The sequence below is a fragment of the Hibiscus syriacus genome, unplaced genomic scaffold (genome assembly GCF_006381635.1).
Source record: "Hibiscus syriacus cultivar Baekdansim isolate YM2019G1 unplaced genomic scaffold, ASM638163v2 tig00117056_pilon, whole genome shotgun sequence".
NCBI classification, from domain to species: domain Eukaryota; kingdom Viridiplantae; phylum Streptophyta; class Magnoliopsida; order Malvales; family Malvaceae; genus Hibiscus; species Hibiscus syriacus.
In genome coordinates, this window is record NW_024063539.1 from 721,118 (window position 1) to 740,375 (window position 19,258).

The 19,258-nt window shown below is 31.6% G+C and overlaps 1 protein-coding gene across 1 annotated transcript; it reads right to left on the minus strand.

Annotated features, from left to right (window-relative positions):
* Positions 1 to 3,023: 3,023 nt before the first annotated feature.
* On the minus strand, positions 3,024 to 5,578 carry LOC120198048 (lipase-like). The gene is made up of 8 exons (XM_039199441.1): positions 5,219 to 5,578; positions 5,025 to 5,119; positions 4,829 to 4,932; positions 4,487 to 4,587; positions 4,288 to 4,391; positions 3,635 to 4,072; positions 3,426 to 3,557; positions 3,024 to 3,345 (listed from the first exon to the last, which is right to left on the minus strand). The coding sequence occupies exons 1-8, from the start codon at positions 5,465 to 5,467 to the stop codon at positions 3,183 to 3,185; spliced, it is 1,386 nt and encodes a 461-aa protein (XP_039055372.1). The 5' UTR covers positions 5,468 to 5,578; the 3' UTR covers positions 3,024 to 3,182.
* Positions 5,579 to 19,258: the final 13,680 nt, after the last annotated feature.

A 19,258-nucleotide genomic window follows, 5' to 3' on the forward strand; every position in this document is an offset into this window, starting at 1 on the left:
GTTGGTGGCTTAATTGATAATATTTAAATAGTTAGGTGACCTAATTGATAAAATTAAAAAATTAGTGGTTAAAGTAAAAATAGATAGATAGTTAGGTGGTCAATGATATAATATATCCTAAAAACTAATATTTTATAAATATTATATTTTAATTAATTTACATTTATATTTTTAACTAATTTATAATTATACGTTTATTACTTTATAATTTAAAATTTTATAAATTAATTTAATGATATTCCCTTACTCGTAATGCATGCCAGCATCATCATATAGTTAAAGAATAAAGAGCTATTGCTTCCTGTTAATTCGGAGGCAGTTTTATATATTTAACCTAATGGAAGAGCGTAAATGACTGTCCCTTAAATTTTTGAAAAGAACATGGTGGTCTCAAGATTTATTTTATATTTAATGTGGTGTTTAAACTGAAAAAAGATAATTTTTTATTAATAAAGATCACCGTTACTCGTTATAGTGTTTACATGATAGTTTTTAATATTAACGTGACAATGTACTATAAAAGATGATGTGATATAAAAATTTAATTAATTATTATAAAAAGTTTGTGAATTTATCTAATTTTAAAATAAAAAATTATTTAAAAATTAAGTATTCGAACTCTAACATTTACGAATAAAATAAACTGGATTATAATGGTCGTCACATATTGACTCTCCACAATATACAATCAAAATTAATTGATTAGTAGACCGAATATCGATAATTATACAAAAAAAAGTTAAAAATAAAAATTAAGTTATTAAAAATAAAAATACTCCAATAACACAATTAAAAAAATTAAAATAAATATCACAAATTATAAAATAATAAATTTTAAATTATTAAAAAATATTAGAATATTTGAACAATTTTTATATAAAAAATTCAATTGTATCTTATCAATTTAAATATATTATTATTCATTAAATATATTTTCAGTCGAAAATATAATAATATAATAATATATTAAACATATAATACCATTTAGATAGTAAAATAAATTAAATATATTTTTAAAACAAATCACTTTTAAACTTTTCATATTTAGTAATCGTGAAATCAAATTGGATAATGTTGTCATGCTCGAAGAACACGGTTAATGATGAACAATATTAAATTAATTTTTAAAATGTTAAATTATAAAGTACTAAATATATAATTATAAATTAGTTAAAATTTTAAATGTAACTAATTAAAATATAATATTTATAAAACATTAATTTTTAAGGTAAACTATAACATTGACCACTTAACTATTTACTCTTTTTACTTTAACTACCGATTTTTCAATTTTGTCAATTGGGTCATCTAGCTATTTAAATATTGTCAATAAAGCCACATGCCATTAAATATTAACAAAGGAGATGATGCGACAGTTAATAAAATTTATATAATTACACATTTAGTTCTCATTACGTACACATTCTATTAATTCGGTCCTAAGTTTTATTTAATTTAATAAATTTAATCGATCCAATGGAGACATGAGTCATTGTGTGATTCGATTTTTTTTAATATTTTTTATTTAATAAATTTTCCATCCAAACAAATGGTGTCAAGTGTTACCAATTGAATATATGAAAAATAAATTAAATCAATAATCACTACCTATAGTGTTTGAACCTATGACACAATCCCAAAAATTGAGCACTCTAACCACTAAGTTGGACTATTAAATTTATTTAGAATACAAAATATAACCTATATAATTTTTAATATAGTTAATGGTAATAAATGACTTTATAGGACTTAAACATGAAATAATTGAATAGTGTAAAAAATAAAATATATATAAATAAATATTATAATTGGTTAATAAATGAATACGTTTTATTTATATTTTAAATCACATTTAATGAAAAATATAAAATAAAAATGAATTTAATATATTATAAATGGAAGTGTATCATTTTACATATTTTAAATCAATAAATTGTCTTCATTATTCTAATTTTATTGAATTGAAATTTATCATATCTTATATTTTGAAATATTATAACATCGATTGGATTCTAATCTTATTTAACAACTTTATATTAAAATAGACTAATTCAATAAAATCAAGTTTCTCTTAAAAGTTTCTTCAAATATGTAATGAATAAATGATAAAATATAAAATTCTTACTTTAATCGATATAAGCAAGTCAATGCATAAGTTAAAATGCTTACTACGATAAGCCATCAACTACCAGGAAAATTCGAAGTTAATGAAACTCTTCGTTATATTTCAATTATAAAATATTAAAATTATGTTTATTTTTTTTATTAAAATGATTTAAAATATAAATAAAATATATTCACATATTAACCAATTATAATATTTGTGTACATATATCATGTTATCATATTATTTCACGTTATCATATTATTTCACGTTGGAGTTCTTATTAGGTCATTTTCTATTTTTTTATATTGTCATTAACTATATATTACGTCGTGATAGGTTTGTCATTTAATAATATTCCAATGTGTTTGCTTCTTTTTCTCATATCTTGGGTTCAAAACCTACCAACATCTGTTATTTATTTAATTTATTTTTCTATTCATTCAATTGGTGACACGTGATACCATTTGATTGGATGAAAAAAATATTAAATTAAATAAAAATATTAAGAAGAAAATCCAATCACATAGTAACACATGTCACCATAGATTTAAATAGTTAGGTGTCCTGATTGACAAAATTAAAAAATTAATAGTTAAAGCAAAAGGGGTAAATAGTTAGGAGATCAATGGTATATTTTACCCTAAAAACTAATGTTTTATAAATATGATATTAAATTACATTTAGATTTTTAACTAATTTATAATTATATGTTTAGTACTTTATAATTTAAGGTTTTATAAATTAATTTAATGATACTCATCGTTAACGGTGTTCATCCGCACTCGAAGAGCGTTCTAGAATTTTTCAATCAAATTATATTGTTTTTTATGATATTGGATCGTTAAATACTGAATCGACATGAGAGAAAATAAAAAATGTGAAGATATTGCAATTGATTATCGTAGAAGACTAGAAGTTGATCATGTTTTCCTACATTTACCCAGGCTTACAAGCATGAGTGAGAAATAAAAAGGTTTTGCCCCTAGTAGTCTCTTAAATGAAGGAGCTTGATTGACTACAAAGTTTCCTAAAAATGTCTGCAACACTAAGAAAAATGCTTGAAATAGTGGACTTATCAAGCATTGGTAGCTTGATTGGGTATAGTTTGTGTAGTCTTCTTTAGAATATGTTTTCTGCAACGCTCAAATATGCTGTCGTATAAAACATCGAATTCAACGCCTGCTCTTTCTCTATTCAATATGAACAATATGTGATCTCCCTCTACTATCTTGTAATACCTGCAATTTTTTCATTACATTTCCATGTCAAGCTGATGCAACACGACTAAAACATTGATGGAGAAGTCGGTGGTACTAACCATATGCCTGGCTGCAAAGATAGGCACTCCGAATCATTTAAAACACGACAGCTCAAGTGCTCGACCGGGAGACGAGGGTGGGTCATGGATATCGTATTCAGTGCTCCATCGTTGTCCAACCAATCCTCGTCCCTGCAAATACGAATATGTTTTCAATCTTAAAACCTCAAGCATTGCGATCTTAAAACAACAGTTTGTTAGGGACGCACCGGTAGCCTTTATATGGCGGAGGAACGTCGATAGGATGTCGATACAGGCTCATCTGTAGAACTCGCAAAAAAAGCATAGGGTGTATGCTAAGAATACCGGAAGGAACTGTGACACCAAGGAACTTCCTTGTACGTTTCGTAACATAGCTGAAATAGAATGTATTCGGAAAGGTTTGCAGACTACTGTTCAGTTTCATGGCTCCTTGAATCGTAAGATCGGGGAGGATCCAATCTCCCGTAGCCCACGGCCCTGCATTCCCCAAGAGGCAATCGACAAGACCCCAAAGACCTACGTTTCTCCATGACAAGTTAAAGTGATCGAACCCGAAATTGTAGTAGGCCTTTAGCAAGGGGATATCCAGCCAATCATATATTACAACTCCCAACCGTAATAGCTGTAGCAGACATAAAGGTTTCAAATTTCTCCCATCTTCCGGCCTGAAAACCAATCAAAATCACAGCAACCACGAATCAGGAAACTCTTTACAAGGATGATGGTATGAATATCAATGCTAAAGCATCATGAAAACGTTCGAATGCAAGCGGCTATTTTTCGGGATATCAAAATTTACCATACTTAAAATTGATGGTAGAATTCACTTCAATCAGTGCTTTTGAATTAAGCAAATAAGATTAGTTTGAAGGGAGCTCACAGCATTCCATCTAAATAAGTTCTCGTAGTTCCATTGAAGGCCCCAGATAAGGCTGTTATGCTTAACACCCAATTCTCAGATGTATTTTCATATCCCTTGAATGCCTAAGGAGAAAGACTAACATAATTGATCAGCACTAAAACAAAGAAAAAGAATCCCGTAAAAGACGATTCTACGTTCGAATCAGAGATGGACTAACTTTATCAGCAAGCATCTGCTGCAATACGCGCGCAACCTGAGCACCGGCTGAATGGCCAACAATGTGAATAGGGTGATCAGCATCCCATTCCGGGTAATGCCCTGCCATCCCAATATTGCAGTAAAACAATTTAAACCAGGCTTACATGGAATACGAATCAATCCGGCACAAAGAACGAAAATTGAAAAGTAAATCGCTATTCAGAATATAATTAAGGGATAGTCTTCTCCTGTCCACTTAACAGAAATATCTTGAAGCATAAACTATTATGCTAATCAAGTGAGCAAATTCGTCCACTAAAACACATAAACAACAATAAAGGGCAGGGAAATTTCAGCTTGCCTTGTTCATAAAGTCTTCCAAACTGGGAGTGCCCAGAAGCCTTGCTATGTTCTTCACCATAATCAACTCTCCCACCTTTCAAATAATAGAACAATTCACGAGCCCTGAAACCAACATAAAACCCTCTAAAAAATCCCATATAAACATACAAAGTCAAACCTATATGGCAACCATTTATGCTACATAATCAATTTACCTATCATATATGCTGGTAAGAGATCCCAAATCAGGCACAAGAACCCTCTCGTCTTTCTTCTCAGCCCCTGCAAAATATGAAACACTTCCAAATTTCTGCAAAAAAATAACCCACATCAGATCATAAAATTCAGCTTAAACTAAAAAAGAAAAAGAAAAAAAAAAAGAACACCAAAAGGAAGAAGATGAACATACTCCTTTGCCAAATCCAAAAATGCCATGAACCAAAACAATAGGAGGGAGATCGTCAACGTTGGTTTTACTGGGATCTTGTCTTTTCACCTCTAAACTTGCATTAGCCTTGAAAATCCGATCACTCAAAGCTTGAGGAAGGTCCCCAGCAACAGCAGTGCTATATACATAAAACCCATATAAAAGATGAACCATTGAGCTAACAAACAGCTCGGCTAATTGAAAAGCAGAAACCCACCACCATCTTATCATCTTCTCGGAACTCCTCCCCTCCAAAAGATTTTTTTTTTATAAAAAAAGTAAAACAAATCCTCCAATTTCTTGTTCTTCAAAGAAATAAATGGAGGGTCTCCTTATATGCTACTGCCGTTGAAGAAGGGAAAGGAGAAACAGGTTACCAAAATTTTCCTCTTTTTTTTTTTTGGGGGGGGGGAGGAGGAGATGAGTATATAGATTTCTTCTGGGATTCAACTTCCAAAGTTCGAAAATTGTGTGATAACAAAATCTGGAAAAACTTCCACATTTCCAGACATATATAAGGAATTACCAACGGGAAGACTCATTGTTGGTGACCCCACACCTACTTCTCGCCCTCTCAAATTTGCACACTAATCTCTTCCCCGCATTTGAAGTGATTCATTTATATTTCACGTTTATTTCATTAAATGTTTTAGAATAAGTTAATTAAAGAATTAGTGTTATATATAGAATTTTTAGTTCCAGAATGATGTTTATAAAAAATATTTAAATGTTTATTATTAAATAATTAAAATATTTTAAACATATATTATCTTATAATCACCTTAAATTAATAAAAAAATTAGATTGTCATTTGATAAATTAATTATAAATTATGAAATATACAAGTGGATTAAAAATTAGCATGTGTTTTATTTAATTAATAAAAAAAAATATTAACTAATAACGTACGATCTTCATAATTTAACTTGTGGAATTAAAAGAAGTTTACCAACCGAATAATTTCCTAAATCTCAAATTTTCCATAATTTTCTTAAAAATACATATTATACAATTTATAGATTTGTTTTATATAAAGACATGTAGATAGACGAGACCAGCCAATGATTTGTGGTATCAAAATTATTTTATCACGTAAGACATAAGTGATATGTACTAGATGAGTATTGTAGAAACAAGTTCAAATGACCAGTAGAGTAAGTAAAGACGTTTTTTTAATATAAATAAATTATATTTTAAAAATTAAAATATTTTAACTACTATTTTAGTAAAGAAATATAAAAAAGTATTATTTTAATGAGTTGTTTACCTAATACTTTAATAGGAAAAATTGATCCGTGAAATCCCAAACCCAGAAAATAAATAAAGTTTGTAGATTTGAGTGAAGGTGGAATAGTAAAAGAGAAATGAAATCTTGAGTTTAACGTAAAAAATATATAAAAGATGATTCTAGGCGAGAGTTTTCAGGAAAGGTGTGCTGGAGCCAACTCTGCAATCCTATCCATTCATTTCACCACGCGCCTACGCCCACAAGTCAATACGACCATGCAGATACCATGCATATTAAAATAATCACAGCAGAATCAATTGATCTGATCAATAAAAATCACATTAATAAAAAATTAAAGATTCAAATCTTGGAAAGATTTAATAATAATAATCGATTTTTTCACTGGTTGAAATATTTATCATTTTTAGATAATGGATCAAAAATAACATTATTAATTCTCAACTTGACAAAAATAGCGGTTAATTTATTTAAAAGTAAATTAATTTAGATTATTTTCATAAATCATTATGTTTTTAATCTAAACAGAACTTATTTCTTTGATGTATACTCGTACAAAATTCTTAATTTTAATGAGTTGGGTATTTAATGATGATATGTTTTTTTTGTTATTATGCCTATGATAAAGATTAGTTCAAGGTTTCAAGTCACTTGCAAGTTGAAAAGAGAGACATCATCCTTATAGAGATGGCAAATGTTTAGGTATTTAATGAAAATAATATTTTCTAAATTATATTATTTTTTATTTTTTTATAAAAATTTTCGTTTAAAGTATGTGTTTGATATTTTATATTATTTTTTAAGTATTTATGTTTAATAATCGTTAAAAAAATCATTATTTAACACATGTCGTGTTTAAATTTTTTAAAAATTTTATTTTCTACAAAATAAAAATATTTTTTAAAAAATATTAAAAAATATTTTCCTCCTCGTCTCCTCCCTCCCTGTATGAATCACCTATATGTTAGGATTGTTAGGATTAAATCCAGTTAAATCTTTCACACATTAAATTTAGGGTTAGGACCTTATGAGTTTATGTATTTAGGGTTGGGATGACGAGAAAGATGATGACCGATCAGTGGGTGGGTGGTAACAGAGACAGTGGTCGGAGATAATCGACGATTACTGGAAATAGGGTTTGAAATTAGAGATTTTAAGATTTTAGATTTTTTTAATTTTAAAAGGAAATTTGAATTTTTTAAAAAAGTTAAAAGTTTCAAAAAAAGTATAAATACGACACGTTCATATAACAACTTTTTTTAATGACTGGTACGACATAGACACTTGAAAGAGTAATGTTAGAAATGCTAGACGTCTACTTTGAGCGAAGAATTCTTTAAATACCTAGAGTTAAAAAAAATAGTTTAGACATTATTTTTGCACTAAGCTAAATTTAAAAAATTTAGGTGGTGGCACCGGTGGCGGACTTATGTTGATCATGCCCACCCTGAAATTTTATGAAATTCAAAAATTTTCCTATATGTGTGTTTACCTTGAAATTTTATCGTGCCCATCCTAAAATTTATCATATACACCTAGTTATAAAAAATCTATATTATTAATATATATGTACACACCCTAAAAAAAAAATTTAAATCCGCCACTTTGTAGCACTAACCTTAATATTGATAATCGACCACGTGTGTTCTCTATTTTCCCTATATTTTTATATCATATCTTTGTCCTTTTTGGTTCTTTTAGTTTTCAATAACTCCACTTTTATGGTACTTTTTTTATGTTTTTATCACACGTTTTTCTCCGCATTTTCATTTGTTTTCTTTATAGATCGTTTAATTTTTTCAGGATCGAATACGTTGTCGTCATGACTGATCAAGATGATGTTTATTTATTATTATGTTGATATTCTCTGTTTGGGAACATCACATTGGACTTGGATACACGGTTTGTGTTCGTAAATAATTTTCTCACGACGCTCGATTATGATTTGCAGTTGTCGGTGCTTTTTCAGTAATTTAATATTTATTATGGTTCTTTTGTTAATACAATCAGATAATTTATAAATTTATTATAATTTTAAATATTTTATATTTTTAATAAAAATAACAACTCTATTTAATCAAATTTGTTCTTTTAAATGTTTAGGTCCAAAACTTGTAGCGGTCAAAAGGATTGAATGGGAAGTCTAAAGTTGAAAGCGCGTGAAGGAATAGTGGAGTGTAGAGATGCGGCAAATGAGCAATATAGTAATCAGTTAGGTGTTGGTTGTCTAACCCACGTGCACCTCCTGTTTTCTTCCAATTGTCTTTATTACATTTATTATTATTTAATTTATATTTTTTTATTTTTTATTTATTCACAATGTTTAACATGTTACGTTTATTCGGTGTATTTTTTTCTAATGCATGAACATTTTTAAAAAACTAAAACAAAAAATAACGAGAGATTAAAAATATGAAAGTTTTAAACTTTCTTTCATCGAGTAATTCTGCTGTAAGGTAATTTAATTTAAAATTAAGAAAAGATATAATAAAAAATGTTAAACTTTTTTTTAACATTTCTAATTGAGTGCAATCTAAAATGTTATTTTAATTAATTTTATAATTTTTTATAATTTATTTTAAAATAGACAATTTTGATTCAAATATCCTTGAGGGTGGTAAATGATCAAAATACCCTTAGATGGATAAATCTATGATAATGTCCCTGAATGTATCAGTATTGAAAAAGAATGATGAATTGATGATGTGTAAGCCACCTCTCAAGTTTATTGATAAATTGAGGGTAAGGATAGAAGTAGGATCAAATGTTGAAAGAGTAAAATTATTTTATATAAACAGAACAAGAATCTATTAAGTATTTGAATCTAAAAATTAAGGAAGACAAAAGCCTTATTAACTAATATTTAAACTAAAAGTTACCTAAAATGATATTATACCATATGAGTAGTGAATCGTTAATGAAAAATCGATTTCAAGCTGAATAATGTGTTAAGTGAATAATGTACCATATGAGTGACGATAATGCTTAATGTCATACACATTATAGGTTACTAAAAGACTAAGTTGTCATTGCTTAACGTTCTAGATGAGAGAACATGTTATGTAGCAATAAGAGAGAAAATGTTCTCACTTGATTGTGTTAGCAACGATGCTTAAATATTTAAATTATTTTGTTTGACCTTATAAGGTAATGGTTTATATGTATGATCTATGGACACTTATGCATATTGTGATCTTGTGTTATACCGATTGTTGGATATCTGGTGCCTAGCCTGAATGTTGTGGTGACATCATACTAATGTTGTATATCGTGAGCGAAAATTATATTGAGGCATATGTGACTTTGAGTGTCCCTTCTATTGTCTGTACTCGATTTCTATGGTGACATCGAGACATTATTTATTGTATTGATTGATTTGCAATATATTACTAGTTATGTAAGCTATTTGACGACCTAGAGAGATAAGCTCTTAAGTGGATTGGTAATAAAACACATCTTTCAAACAAAATTTAAGGAATGTCTATAAATTTTTTTCCAAATCAAACACGATGATTAAAAAAAATTCACGTGCAAATCAAAGTTTTTATGTTACGAAGATGTAACAACCTCTGGAATGTGTTATGTTAAACTCATTCCAAGTAAATCTATAACAATGATGGTACAATTGTGATTTTTTTCAAGCACTCAAGTATTCATACCCCCATCATATTTACATGTTCAAATGTTAATATAGATCATAGAAGATACGTGGATGATGTATATCATTTTCGTATGTCATCAATGTATGCGTATATGACTTCCCCCCAACCGTAATGAAAAAGAAAGGAATGATGTTATCACTTGGCCTATAGATTATTCATTGTGTATAAACCTACATGCTATTATTCATCATTAACTAAGAATCACAATAATATTTATCAATGGAAAAACCGAACAACTTATTATAGAAACCCATGTCATAATAAGAAAAATTGTTTATCTTTCTTAACGTCTCACAACCCTGAACCATAATTGGTGTTTTTTATCATTTGTAATACATATTTTGTAAAGTTACTTTTAAATGAAATCGTTATTAGTATATCTTCACATGCAACAATTTCATTATATTTATAACAATATAAAATAATCTTCAAAACTAGAACATTAACTCGCATATTATTTCTTAACATCAAATTTCAAAAATTAGAACACTAAAACAGCCCTAAATCATTTAACCCTAACAAACTTAACCCTAAAACCATAACCCTACAAACCCCAAAATAACTATAGTAAAAAACCTTAAAACAATTAGTCTAAAATAAAAAATAAAATACAGAAACACTAAAAAAATGTATTAAATGTATAAAAAAAATAAACACATTTTATCTGATACGTTCACCTATTCCGATCATTTATGCCATATGAAAAAAATGTATCGATTTAAATGTGTACTTTAGAAAAACTTATGTAATAAGAGAAATATTATTTTGTTAAATAATTTTTGAAAAGATAATATTCTCGTAAAATTGTTGTATATAGACGCTCTTACTAATTGGTGAAAAGATAAATATTAAATTGTTGTATATATCAGCGGTCCCCATCTCAAGTTGTGGGAACAGCAGCTTGTCGCCCGCGTCATTTGTTGCGGTTTATTAGATGTATATTTTTGTTTTGAATTTCTAAAAGTTTCTGGAAAATTCGTTTTGAATTTAAGACGTGTAAAATTTGATTCGATTAAAAAAAAGTAAAATGTTTGATTCAATTTGATTTTAAAAGGTTGAGTTTAATTTGTAATTTTACAAATTCTTTTTAACTCAAAAATATTTTAAATTTGAGTTGAGTTATAAAGTAGAATTCAAATATAACTCAAATTTTTTAGAAAATAGTATATTGAATTTCAAGTTGGAATAGAATCCTTAAACTTTGCATGATATATGTATATCATATATAAAAATATCTTATATGGTAATAGAAAATCTTTTAAATTAGAATCAACTTAAATAAAAACTTTAATAACTCGACTAAACTTAAAAAATTATAAATATATTTTTAAATTATAAAATAAAATTCATCAATTTAAATAGCTAACAAAATTCGACTCTATTAAATATTCTCCTCTAGAGTTGTTGAAACCTATCTTACTACATCTAGCTGGTGCTAGTGGTCGCACCACTATGAACCAGGCTTTAACCACTTCATGAAGTCGGATTAAGTTAGGTCACCAGAATAATTTCTACTCGAGTTGTTGAAACCTATCTTACTACATCCAGTTGGTGCATGTGGAATTGCACCCCCTATGAACCACGCTTTAACCACTTCATGAATGTAGGCCACCAAATAATTTCATGTTCTCATCTTGATTTTATTTATCTTATACGTTTTGATATTTAAATGATAAAAAATATAAAATTATTTATATATAATTAAATTTAAAATATTTAATTTAATTTAAATTAAATTAATCTAGATTGAATACTTTTATGTTTAAAACATAGTGTATACAAACTCATAAACATGAAAAAGGCTCTCTTGGTGCTCCAAGTGAAGCAAGAGTGTCATAAAAGTTATCACTATTCGCCAAATTTATAAATTATTGATTGTTTAAATATTATGATTCAATTTTATTTTTAATTTATTGATAAGTTTGTATCAATATGAATAAGTGTATTCGGCCAGTTGGTCAAATTATTCATCTTTATTACTTTATATAACTTTTAATCATATATTCTAGATCCATTAGGAATACTCTTATTTATTCTACTAAAATCCATCATTACCTTCATCTCTAAATAAAATTAAGATTAAATTGAAAATTTGTCCCCAAAAAAATGCTATCAACCTAGGATCAAGGTTATATTAGGTCACCAAATGGGCCGCAAGAATACAGAGGCTTCCTTACATTTTTAATGGTCCATTGGATTGAATAAAGTTTTTTAAAAGAGAAAATAACCTCAGTGACCAAAAATCCCATATAATATACGATTTTAACCAACTTTTTTCGGATTTGCCAAAATGACCAACAAAATCGCAATGCGATCGCTAATTCGCAACGCGATCTCCATTATCGCAAATTCGCGTTGCATTTTCGCAATGCGATAGTTGAAAATCGCGTTGCGATGGTCTACAGTATCGTTGCGATTTTCCCAATTCGCAATGCGAATAAGTAAATCGCAATGCGAATAAGTAAATCGCAACGCGAATTGGGAAAATCGCAATGCGATACTGACAATCGCAATGCGATAATAAAAAATCGCAACGAGATACTTACTTTCGCAACGCAATACTGACTTTCGCAACGCGATAATACATAATCGCAATGCGATTTTCAAAGCACCATTAGTATCCTGGCCAAGTATTTTTATTTTTAAATTCCAAACATGAATATTAATATATTGGAACACTGAACTGTCCACAGTATATCCCGTAATCGCAACTCATAACCTAAAACCTAAAATCACAACTCAGTCCCATCTCCATCTCTCACTCTCTCACCCATCTCCGACGAAATCCGTCCCCATCTCCGGCGAAATTCGTCTATCTAAATCTCTCAGAGTCACCCTCACAATCAGAAATGGAAAATCAACCAAATCAACCAACGAGGGTTAGTTTTTTTAATTATTTTCTTTTTGAAATTTTTGCATTATTATTAGGTTTTTCATATTGAAATTGATGATAAGTTTACTGGTAATTTCAATAATAGATTAACCATTTCACTTAGATTGCTTATTAAATCAACCAAGAATCGCAACGCGAAATGCAAATCGCAACGCGATTTTAGTTTCGCGTTGCGATTCTCTCGTTGCGATAGTCATTTTCGTGTTGCGATTTTCATTTTCAAAAACTATTCTTCTTCTGCAAATTGAAACTTGAATGAATTGCATTACTTCAACCAAAAAACAAAGACAAATACGAAATTCACAGTGTTGCATATTTAAGTTTGAAGAATAAACTACTACTATTTATGTTTATTATTGTTTTTGGTATATCTTCACAGTGTAGTTTTTGGTATATCTAATTTAGTATGTTTATTGTTTTTGTAGAACTTTTATTCGGCTCAATTGACCTTGAGAAATAAAGTCAGCCTGGCCAAAACAATTGCGTCGAAGCTTTCACCTGCACAAAGAAAAATGTTTGAGGATACATGCTTCGGGCCATGGCTGAAAGTACAACATCCCGGTGGAGATGCGATGTTGACACACCTGTTTCTTCAAACCATGACTAGAGATCTACCAGAGACTATACAACGTCGTGATGAAGAGATATGGTTTGATTTTCCACCGGCGTATACGTGTTTTGGGCGGGAGGAGTTTTGCTTAATCACCGGTCTACGCTTCGGACACGATGATGTAGGTCGGTACACTAGACACATTACCCGCCCATCATGGCTATCCCGGGTTTTTCCTGAGCTGGAGAGGCCGAGTCTACACGTAGAAGACCTGATAAGATTTTTGAATAATAAAGATGGTTTTACTCGGATGGATGACGTCGACGTTGTCCGAGTATGCCTTCTAATTCTTTTGCATGCCGGCTTTTTAGGCAGAGAGGCCAGATAACCTATTCCAAATGATCTAATCAAATTGGTAGAAGACCTAAATGCGTGGAACCTGTTTCCGTGGGGCTCGTATTTATGGAAAGCTACATGGAATAAGTTATCGTCTGCCTTGGATGATCGAAAAAGTTTGCATGGCGATGGTTCCAAATACACTTTGACAGGCTTTATTTGGGCCTTTAAGGTAAGAATTTTTATATAATGTTTCCAAAATTATAAGTAATTATTTAACAATTACTAATATTTGTTATTATATTGTTTGTAGATTTGGATATTTGAGGCCTTTCCCGCCATGAAGACATATGCAATAAAAACTTCAAATAATATTCCCAGGGCTATTTCCTAGAAGAGGAAACGAACCTTGCAATGGGAAGATTTACTACGGTATACGACAATAAATAATGTAAGTTAACATAAATACTATCATATGTTTATAAACAAGTTATTACTAGTACACATTTAACTTCGTTTGAGCTTTTATATTGTTAGAAGGCCAACACTCCTCTACAGAGGCTGACACCTACGGAAGCTGAGCTTGCCACTGATTGGTGGCAAGCTAGTAAGCATTTTTTTATGGAACGGTTGATGAGCAGCCTCCACTTCGGGAGCCATCACCTCGCCCAGAGCTATCACCTCACCCAGAGCCATCATCTGATCGACCCGGCTATACACCTCCATAACGGCAGCCATCACCTATTCTGTCACATCATCGAGCCTCTTCTCCACCATCACCGCAAGATAGGCGACCGGCAAAGATGCCACGACGTTTATCTCCATGTTCTCCAATTCCACCTCAACGGGATGAGTTAGGGGAGTTACGTGATGAGGTCAATGCCTTGCGTGAGGAGGTCAGTACTTTACGCAAAGACGATGGTGCATGGCGTGTTGAGGTGTCTACATTACGCGATGAGGTAGCCGCTCTACGTGAGATGGTAGCATCGTTGTAGAATGAGGTTCATACTCTACGCAACGAGGTAAGTTTAAGATTTTTCATACTCGTAATTCATTCGGTTGCTGCCAATATGTTTTTGTTAGTATTTGTTTTTGGTTTTGTTTTTGTCTTTTGGTTGAAGTAATGCAATCCATTCAAGTTTCAATTTGCAGAAGAAGAATAGTTTACTTTTGCAACACGAAAATGACTATCGCAACGCGGAAATGGCTATCGCAATGCGAAATGAAAATCGCAACGACAAAATCGCAATGCGAAATGAAATCGCAACGACAAAATCGCAACGCGAAATGAAAATCGCAATGCGATTTGTGTTTCGCGTTGCGATTTTGTCGTTGCGATTTCATTTCGCGTTGCGATTTTCATTTCGCATTGCGATAGCCATTTCCGCGTTGCGATAGTCATTTCGCGTTGCGATTTTAAGTTTCGTGTTGCGAAAGTAAACTATTCTTCTTCTGGAATGTTTATATGTTGTCCTTTTAAATGTTTATATAAGTGCTTACTTCTGGAATGTTATCTGAGCATTTTGTGAACTATGATAGAATAATGATTTGGGTGAATACAATGCTAGTTTGAAACATATTTGTCTTTGTTTAATATCATGTCTGTTTATTTACTGATTTATGTATTAATTTTTTTTAGCGGCCCGATAAGGTGGATACTTTACGTCGGGTTTTCCTTGCACGACGGAGTTCACGCATCAGACGGCGTGGACGTGCTATTACGTCTCCGTTCACCCCAATGGTGCGAAGACTCCGCAAGAAGAAGCCCGACTCACCGGTCATCCCTCAAGAGTCCCCTCCAATCGTTCAAGAGGCCCCTATTCTCCCTCAAGATTCCCCCCCACCGTTCAAGAGGTCACTGTCATCGTTGAAGAGGTCCCTCCCACCATTCCAGAGCCCGATTCACATGGGGTAATATATCGAAGTATTGAGAAACCCCCACCGGTTCCGGACATGATGGATGAGAGTTGGCTCTCGTATGAGTTACCGGCTAGTACCCTTCCGGTATCTGAAGTGGAGAGGAGACAACTACCGGAAACAATTGTGGATAATACCCTTTGGGCTAAGACCGCAGTTGATTTTTATCTACATGAGCGGAGCCAAGGGTGTTACACTGACATCAGCAAACTCAACGATGAAATGTTTTTGTTGCTTGATCGGTCTTGGTGGGGTGTGCTATTAGGGGTTGAAGACAGTGGCTATTTGGATGGGGAGGTAAGACTATATTTGTCTTATATATGATTTTGATTAATTTGTTTAAAAATTAATGTAATTCACTAATATATGTATTTTTTTGTAAAACAGCATATCGATGCGTGTGTGTCACGTCTACTAATAATAAGGAAGCTTAGGAAAAATAAAAAAAAATTCGCTATATACAATAATGCCGACGGCTTTTCACGCAGTTCACTTGAAGAATCAACGAGATGAATCATTTTTGTTGGGCAATGGACAAGCTAAACTTTATCCTGCATGGTGGGAGGTCGATAAGGTTAGTGTTAATTTTTTTAATTTTTTAAAGGTGTTAATAAATAAGTGCGCAAATAAATGAATTATTACTTATGATCGCAGGTGTTTATCCCTGTTTTGGAACGTCGTCACTGGCTTCTCGTCCAACTTCAGGTCCCATCCCTGAAGATAATAGTGTATGACAGCATGATCAATTACATATCACTGTCTGATTTGAGAGATATTTTCAAGGGATGGAGCTCTCATTTGGCTAAATTCTTGGATGAGATTAAGTATTGGAGTCATTCTGGACACAAGAAGCCAAAGAAGTTCAATGTCACAGTTGTCAGAGATGAGACCGCGCCACAGCAATCGCCGGGAGCCAGAGGGGATTGTGGTCCTCTCGTATGCCTTTGCTTGGCGCGTTTGACGACGGGAAGCACAGAGTTTTTACCTCCCACCGATAGAGATAGAGCTGCAGTAGGCTTGTGGTTTCGGCATTATATGGCTAGAGCAATATATTTGAGACGCTGCCTACCTGCATCCGCATTATGAAAGTGTCCATTGTTAATTGGTAAGTCAAATGCAAGTTTTGTTAACATATATACTCCTTTTGGTTTGAAAATGTTTGGTTAAGTACCTAGAATTCAATAATTTGTTGTTTGTAGGTTTTAGATGTGTAGGAAGTCTTGTTTGAGCAAATGTTTGGTTTCTGCAGGTTAATCCTTAAGTGAGCTGCGTGAAATGGATGTACGGGGTCACAAAGTTGTTGATTCATTGATTCAATAATTGATGAAGAAATAAGAATTATTATTATTTTTTGATTGTTTAATTGATTTGTAAAAGATGATTTGTAAATCTTGATTTGTTTAATTGATGTGTACATAATTTGTGTTGAAATGTAATAGTTGATTTGTTGATTTTCAATCTGCTTTATGTTGAAGGCAAAACAGACTATCGCAACGCGAAATGGCTATCGCAACGAGAAAATCGCAATGCGAAATGAAAATCGCAATGCGAAATGAAAATCGCAACGAGAAAATCGCAAATGCGATTTTCATTTCGCATTGCGATTTTCTCGTTGCGATAACCATTTTCGCGTTGCGATAGCCATTTTCGCGTTGCGATAGTCAAATGAATGTCTAATAAGTGATGACAACTGAACAGATCATAACAATGTTCAAACTCAAGTTACTAATACATGCCTAACTGAAAATTTTAAAAGTGCACACATAAAATACACATATTGCAAGTTTTGTTAACATATATACTCCTTTTGGTTTGAAAATGTTTGGTTAAGTACCTAGAATTCAATAATAATTGTTAAAAGTTTATGCATGTTAATCCTCGTTGCCTTTTTCATTTCGCATTGCGATTCTATCGTTGCGATTTGCATTTCGCATTGCGATGGTCAAATGATTGCCTTTCGCAACGCGATTCTGACTTTCGCAACGAGATAATACAGAATCGCAATGCGAGTTTCAAAGTTCGCAACAGGTTTTAGTTTCGCAAGCCAAATTTTGAGTGTATATATATACGCAGCAGCAACAACTCATAACCTAAATCCCTAAATCGTAACTCATGCCATCTCCATCTATCACTCTCTCCGGCGACATTCGTTCCAATATCCAACGACATCCTTCCCCATCCGGCAACAGGTCTTAGTTTCGCATCTCGTTTGTTTAGTTACAACCATGAAATCATCTAATGTTGATCATGTTTGGATAGATTTGTGTTTTGGAGGGTCATGGGAGAATGTTCATGGTGTTTTACAATATATGCCTTTACCCATAAATCTTCAACTAAAACTGTCATTAAAGAAGTTAACTTATGAAACCCTAATGTTACGTGTTTCAAAGAAATTGAATTTAGAGCCCCTAAGTGGATTTAGGCTATCTTATCAGAGAAATGGTAAAGTTTATTTGTTAACCGACAATGAAGATGTTGAACGATTCATTGCTTACATTAATGTTTCAAGTGATGATGTTACATTGTATGTTGTTGAACCTAGAAGTAGTATTGTTGGGTCAGTAGCGGGTAGTAATCAACTAAGTGGGTCAAAAAACCCACAGCCTTTCTCTAATCCAAATCCAAATAAACTTTCAGCACCAAAATCCGGTTTTCGTATTGACCAATTAAACGATGATGAGCCAAGAGAAAAAATTGTGAGTACTAGTCAGTATTCGAAATTTGATCTTGGTCAATACCCAGACTTTGATATTGGTCAATACACGGATTTTGATGATGTTTCAGAAGAAGAAACAGACCCTGCGTGTAATGATTTTGATATTGGTCAATACCCGAATTTTGATGATGAAACACCCGTTGCCGAGGAAGATGTTATTGATGATAATGAGGAGGAAGTTACGACTGTGAATGAACATGTTGAACATCCATTCTGTAATTCATAATCCTGAAGAAGAAAAAGAAGAAGAAAAAGTCCCCGAAGAAAAGAAAATGCCACGGGAGTATAACTGGAATATGCCAGAATTACTTCAGTTACCAGAAGAAGAGTTGGCAAAGAAAGCAGTTGATTGTTACACAAAAGTTATTCGTATCAAGAAAGATGATTGTTTTGATACAAATGAAGACTTGAAGATAGCTTTGTATACGAAATGTTTGGAAGATGGCTATCAACTAAAAGTTAACAAATCAAGCAAAGATCGTTTCGAAACAAGGTGTACGATTGACAAAAACTGTACGTGGCGTATGATTGCAAAGAGGATAAAAGATTGCGCAATGTTTCAAGTTAGGACTTTTATTGATAAACATACATGTTCAAGAACCCAAGTTTTTCCTCACCATAGACAGGCAAACAAAAAGGTGTTGGGTGGTTTTCTGGCTGAGTTAATGTTTTTGAATGGCAGGGTATATCGGGGACATGAAA